Source organism: Diospyros lotus, chromosome 14, assembly GCF_014633365.1.
Source record: "Diospyros lotus cultivar Yz01 chromosome 14, ASM1463336v1, whole genome shotgun sequence".
In the NCBI taxonomy this organism is placed as follows: domain Eukaryota; kingdom Viridiplantae; phylum Streptophyta; class Magnoliopsida; order Ericales; family Ebenaceae; genus Diospyros; species Diospyros lotus.
Genome location: NC_068351.1, coordinates 16,135,834 through 16,142,873, shown reverse-complemented (window position 1 = coordinate 16,142,873; position 7,040 = coordinate 16,135,834). Strand labels below are relative to the sequence as shown.

Sequence of the window (7,040 nt, the reverse complement as noted above, 5' to 3'; positions counted from 1 at the left end):
ATAATAACATAGACACCATTATGTCATTCACGTTCTCATATCTTCTCATACATAGGAAACCATCTCCACATTCATAATAATTTACTAACATAACCACATAATCTTGACCATAGCCACTTTCTAAGAACCTACCCCTAACGGGTTCGGTATCATTCCCAAGGAGAGCGGAGCGATACGAAGCTCTGTAATGGTCGAAATGCAAGACACAAAGACATCATTGCCTAGTTCATTCCATTAACAATAAACCCATTAATAAATTACAAGTCATAGGGTGGTTACCATGCGGATTATTATTATTAATGCGTGGAACTGAGTCACGGTGAGAGTGGGAATAAAATACGAGAAACCATGGAGACTTTCACAGGAATTAAAGAACATGAAAAGATAGTTAGGAGCTTGCCTGAAACCAGCTGATTCTTGCTTCTTTTGTGCTCTCGTTGTGAAGTAAAATGTTTAGCTGCGTTTAATAGAACCACAGCTTAAATTAATTAAATCTAACTGCATAAAATTTATAATTTAAACATATAACGCTTATACTAATTTTTACCCACGTACCTGATCACTTTCCACGCTGAAATAATCCCAAAACCCCTTTATTTTTCATATATTTTTCTTTTTTCCTTTTATTTTATTTTATTTTTCTTTCTTTTCTTTTCTTTCTTTCTTTCTCTTCTTCTTCTTCTTCTCGTGTCTTCTTCCCTGCGCGCACCAGCGGCCACCCGCCGCTGCCTAGCTCCACCAGCTGCCGCCGCCTCCTGCCAATGGCACCATTAGCCAGCCCCGCTTCTAGCTCCGCCACCGACGACCGCACCACTGCCGTTTGCCGCTGCTGCCTCGCGCTGCAACCGGTCACCCCGACCATCTCCCAACTCCCTCTCTTGATCTCCTTCTCTCCCCCTCAACCAACACCGCTCTCAAGTCTCTCTCAATCTCTCAGCTCCCATGCTTCCACGAGCTATCTCTCTCCCTCTTTTTTTCTTCTCCGTTTTCAATGAAAATGACCCCTATAGCATGCTTGGGGGCCATGCACCTAAACATATATGTATATATATATATTTATATATTAGTTCATTAATTTAAGTTAAGTTAATTTAATTTACACATTTGTTATTATTATTAGCATTATTTTTACCATTATTATGATTTCTATTATTATTGGTATTATTTTTACTATTATTTGGTTACCTTAAATCCTCAAATATTCAATACAGACCTCAAATACCAGAATTTAATAATTATTATAGTCTTCAAATTTCGGGATGCTACACTAATTCTCCATATTCTTGCCTATCTCCCTATCTTTCTCTCTGATATTATCCTGTATTCTGTCTAATCCTTCCCAAACTCTCCCTATTTCTTTTATTCTTTCAATTATATCTTCAAGGAAATCACAAGTCAGGCTCGGGACCTGGGACCCTGACACCTTCCTCTTTGCCTCTAGTCCACTGCCTTCTGATTCCAATCGATCGATTGCCACCAACGATATTGTCTGTCTCGTCGTCTATCTCTACCGACATCTTCTTTGATTTGCTAACTTAGGAATCAGTTTCTTCTTTTATTTCTTCTTTTAGCTTATTCATTTTATTCTCCAAATCATTTTTATCAGCTCGCACATGATTTTTTTTTTTTCTAAAAGGAAAGAAACATTTGTCTCTACCTCAGACAACACATCCTCAAGTGATTTTCAATTAACTGACCGAACCGATCGATCTTTTCATTTTTTTTTCTTTGAGCAACTATTTAGTTAGTTTGGTTCAATTTTTGAAAAAGTTTCGATCTATTCAATTTGAGCAATTTGGTCTATCAGTAACTGGACCAAATGAATACTCACCCTTAAAAATCATCACATTTTATTGTCCATTAAAATGTTTGGTGAAGCTTAGAAGTCACTAATTTACCCTAATACCATACTTTGCACTATATTAATTTTTTATACCAACAAATATGTGTGCATTCACTAGTAGGCAACTAACTGATGTCCATAGTGATGTCAAACTGGTCGAGTCAAGCTGGGCTTACCTAGGCGCCATTGGCCTTAGAAAGACAGGTCAAATCTAGCTTGTCTTGTTCATGGGACAAATCGAGTTTGAGTCCTACTCATCAATGGAAAGTAGGGTTTGGTTAAGTTTGTGGTCTCCCTTAGATCTATACGAGCCGAGCTTGTATTCACAAGTCTTAACAAGCCAAACCTAACAAAAGTCTGTTAGGCATTGACCTATTTTTAAAATAGTTTAAAAATAATATTAAAAAATATATTTATTTAATTAATATTTAAGATATAAAAATATTTTTTAAAATGAAAATTCTATTTGTAAAATAAAAAGAATGTAACTTTTAATAGTTTCCAATGCCACTTTTAAAAGTGGTATTAAATTTTATAAATATTTAAAATCATAAAAATTACTGTATATTTTGAATTTAAACTTTAAACAATTGTGTATAAGATACATTTTTATTTATACGTTTACAATTTTTAAAGTGATTATAGGTTTTTGTGTATGAGATATAAATTATCTAAGATTTATGGATCCTCATTATAAATTTGTGAAATTGTTGATATATTTATAAAGTATTAAAGTTGTTAAATAAAATATCAGAAATTTAAATTTAAAATTAAATTATTTATAAAATTAAAATTTGATTAGGCCCAATAATCACGCTAAGCCCTACTAGGGTCAAGTTGTGGGCTCAAAAATATTGAGCTCAACCAAATCCTATATAAATAATAAATCAAGTTGAGTTGAGGTGGGCTCACTACAATAAAAAGCCAAGTCGAGCGAGCCCACATGTCGCTCGACTTGTTTGACTTTGCTAGATACCCATGCCCTTGTAGACAAGTTTGTTACTCAATTTTTTTTTTCTTGAGTGACTTTTTATTAATTAATATTTCTATCAAGTACAAGGATATTCAAATAGGACTATAAATGAATAGCCTTGTTTGCAAATGAGTTGAAATTTGGCTTAATTATGACTTGTTCAAGTTTGTTCATTTAGTTAAATAAACAAATTTAGTCTTGATTTTTAAGCTTATTTAATAAATGAATTGAGCTTAAGCTTTAAGACACTCAGTTTGTTTAACCTTATGAATAAATTTATTTATGGCTCATTTATAGGCTTGTTCTAAAATAACATGTATCTTTTATAATTTATATTTTTTTATCATATTATTTATATTATTCAATATTTAAATGCACACACATATTATAGTATACTAAGTTAATATGCTTTTCTAATTTAAATATATTAATTTAAATGAGTTTTAAATTTAGAGATCGTGAAAAAACTTATTTTAAACTTGTATACTATAAACAAGTAGAGATTGAACCGAATCCTATTAGAGTTCAGTCAAAGTCTACATACTCATAAGATCTATCCCCTTTAAATTTAGACCTATACTAAATTCACGAGGTCTAAATTTATCATACTTAAGTTTTAAGTGGTCTTGATTTGAACAATCTAATGGATTTAGACATTAATGGCATGTTTAATATTATTTTAGCATCTCATGAAAGAGAAACAAATCTATCTATCTTTTTAAATGCTATTAGGTTTAAAAATACAAAAATAGACTTAAACAAAATCAAAATTCATTAAAATGTAGGTTGATTATGAGATTCAAAATTAAATATAAATAAATTTAAACTAAATCACTACCTATTAGAGGGGCGTTGATGGAATTTAAACCTAAATCATTCGCGGGTGGTTACGTGAACAAGTATCCCCTACTACCTCACAAAATTGGTTATTTCTGAGGTAAAAAGCTTACAAAAATAAAAGCGAACACGGAAAAGGTTAAAAAAGAAAATAAAGGAAGAGAAAAATTAAATTCCTTGAAAAAAAAATTAAAATATTAAAGAAGTTAAGAAATAAACTAATTTCAAATTAGTAAAGATGGGAGTAGAAGATGCAGTTGAGTGGGAGTGGGAGTAGCTAGAACTCTCTAGGATACGACTGGACTGGACTGGACTGGACTGTTCAAAAACAAAGCTAGCTCCTCCTAGAAGTTCTCAGAAACATCCCTCTCTTTCCGCCCAATAATCAACCGCTTTTCCGGACTCAACTCCTCCATTTATAGTACTTTAATTTCTCGTCTATCAATCCACAACCCCAAATTAACCAGCAACTGAAATTCAGTCATATTGGGTCCGATCCATGGCTTTGGCTCGCTTGGCTCTGAAGAAGCTGGTTTCTCCTGCTTCTGCTCCGGCTCGGCCTCTAATTAGGTCCAGGCTCTGGCTTTCTACTGAAGCTTCCGCCGGCGAGGTTGCAGTATCCGAGGCCGGCGGCAGTAAGAAGAAGTCCGGGCTGTTCCCCAGAAGGCACCGCCGCAGGGGCGGCGGTCTCTGGCGGAACACCGGCCGACGCGATGATTTTGTTCCTGCTCTTTATGGTAACACCCGCATCTTATTCATCGTACCTTTTTAAGTTTATGGAAGATGATTTTGCTGACGAGGTAATCAATAATTTGGGTCGGTTGATAGCTAGGAACAGGGTAGATATAATATATATATATATATAGTCATAAAATTCGTCTAATGCAATACAAAATTCATTGTTTTGAATCTCTTGTTTACGTTACGCGACTCGTTTGGCTGTGTAGAATTCTTCCCGTCGGGGCTAGGCGACGCGCTCTTGCAGGCAAGTCGGAACATCAACCGGCTGTTTGAGAACCTGGCGCCGGCGGGGCTGGTAGGGCGGGTGAAAGAGCAGGAGGACTGCTACAAACTGCGGTTCGAGGTGCCGGGGCTGGGGAAGGACGACGTCAATATCAGAGTCGAAGACGGCTTCCTCGTCATTAAAGGAGAGCACAAGGAAGAGGAGGAAGCTGCTGGTTCGGAGGATGACGACGACCACTACTGGGCGTCGAGGAGCTACGGCTACTACAACACCAGGCTGGCGCTGCCAGAAGATGCCAAAGCTGAGGAGATCAAGGCGGAGATGAAGGACGGGGTGCTGACCATCATGGTTCCCAGAGCGGAGAGGTCCAAGCGAGACGTCAAGGAGATTCAGATTGACTAATGAAATCCTGCTAATTAATTTGCTAAGATGGATGGGGATGGGGATGGGGATGGGGATGGGGTGTTGAATGAACGCATGCAGATTGGTTCTGCTAGCTTGTCCTGTTGATGTGAGAAATAAAGTTGCGCACTTCCAAAATAACATGTTTAATTAGGCCCCCCCCCCCCCCCCTTTTTTTTTCTTATGTGTGTGAATTTATGGGTTGAAAAATTTGTTTACAAATATGAAACAACAAAGTGACATGATAAGGTACTGTACATGATGATATTGATGACTCCTTTTAATGTTTGACACACACACATTAAATCTAACAAAGTAATTAAGGTCATAAAAGCAAAAGATTTTAAACAGAGCAGAGTGGTCCCTTCCTTTATAACATTTATTGAAGTTGTGATGGAGCACAGCCTGGCTGGCCCCTGGCTCTGGAAGGAAGACGGACAATCGGGGTTCAGCAGCATCGCATAAAGCTGCCGTCGGATTCTTCTTCCGGCCGGTTGGAGCGTTTTGATCCCTTCCCCATTACTACACACACTCCTCGTACAACCACATTGGACTTCCAACTATCATTGACAACAATATAATGACCCCCCCCCCCCCCCCCCCCCCCAAACCAAAAGGAGGATAAAACAGTAATTTGAGAGGAGATGAGAAAACTGAATGCATGGCGAAGAAAGTCAGAGCTACGTTTTCCCAAAAGAAGGAAGATTGTGATTTTCAATGAGAGAGAGAGAGAAAGAGAGAGAGAGAGAGCATTAATTGGGTCAAGAAATCTTCCCACCAGAGAACTGTCGCCTCCTCTGGCGACACCCCCCACTATATATGCACACACACACACATTATAATCAACCTCCTAGAGACTCTCAGAGATCGATCGATCATCTTTCCTTTTCCTCTTCTGGTCTCCCCACCAACCATCGATCCATTTCCAAATTCACAGAAAAACAACGATGGCTCTGTCACTCCCACATGGACTGAAGCTTGCAGTGGGCGCTGTGATTCTTATGTCTTCCCTCATCATGGTGTTTCTGCCTTCCAATTCCAAATCAGGTAAGTCGATTAAGAACCAGCCAGCCCTCCTCTCTAGTAAATTAAGTCCATGGCCATCATGATCGAGTATGTATTAACTGTTTGTTTAATTTTCAGCAGATGCGTTGGGGTTGCGTTTGTACAGATCTGCTGCTAGTAGTAGAAATTATGGGAAGCAGACGATGAAGATGGTGGTGGGTTCGAAGCCTCCTGAATGTGTGGACAAGTGCATGAGTTGCAGGCCGTGCATGGCGGCTCTGGTCCCAATTCCCCCTAGTCCCTACACCGAGGGAATCAAAGACCCGTCGTCTCATGGAGAAGAAGAAGAGGATAGATATTATCTCCTCTCTTGGAAATGCAGATGTGGTGATAAGCTCTACCAACCTTAATCCATCTAATTTAATTATCATCTCTCTCTCTCTCTCTCTCTCTCTCTCTCTCTATATATATATATATATATATATATAAAACTATAAGCGTCTGTATATATACATGCTATAAGCGGACGGACCTTGTAATGACAGAATTAGTCTCCCTCTCTCTTGCTTCCATGTTCCATGAATGCTCTCTGAGAGATGGCAACTAATTTATTTCAAAGCTGATCTGATGCTGAAACTTACCCATGTATTAATTGGATCGATGAAACCAAACGCACGCTCTCTGGCTTTTCTTTGTTTTTTTTTCTGTTTCCTGATATTTATCTTCTTCTTCCTCTAAGGATGCATGAACATGTCTTTATAACTGTAAATTTTATATGTCGGCTAGAGTTTGTCAATGGGGGAGGGCCAGTCGGCCGGTGTTTCAATTGGCGGGTACCTAACCGGCATAAATAACAATGTTCAATTTCAGAAATAAAAAGTTTCATACCCAAAATAAAGTATTTTCTTAAAACAGTAGATATGAGTTTGTGTTTGCTTTTTATGTCATTAAAATAAAATATTTGAAATCTTACGCACGAAATGTAGTGGTTTCAATTTGTCTATATATGTTAAAAA

The 7,040-nt window shown here is 37.6% G+C and overlaps 2 protein-coding genes across 2 annotated transcripts; both read left to right on the top strand.

Annotated features, from left to right (window-relative positions):
* The first annotated feature begins 3,936 nt into the window (after positions 1-3,936).
* LOC127790495 (26.5 kDa heat shock protein, mitochondrial) lies at positions 3,937-5,143 on the top strand. Its single transcript, XM_052320038.1, has 2 exons — positions 3,937-4,390; positions 4,601-5,143. The coding sequence occupies exons 1-2, from the start codon at positions 4,153-4,155 to the stop codon at positions 5,017-5,019; spliced, it is 657 nt and encodes a 218-aa protein (XP_052175998.1). The 5' UTR covers positions 3,937-4,152; the 3' UTR covers positions 5,020-5,143.
* A 647-nt stretch (positions 5,144-5,790) lies between these two features.
* Positions 5,791-6,448, top strand: LOC127791130 (EPIDERMAL PATTERNING FACTOR-like protein 8). The gene is made up of 2 exons (XM_052320918.1): positions 5,791-6,066; positions 6,166-6,448. The coding sequence occupies exons 1-2, from the start codon at positions 5,967-5,969 to the stop codon at positions 6,432-6,434; spliced, it is 369 nt and encodes a 122-aa protein (XP_052176878.1). The 5' UTR covers positions 5,791-5,966; the 3' UTR covers positions 6,435-6,448.
* The last annotated feature ends 592 nt before the right edge of the window (positions 6,449-7,040 follow it).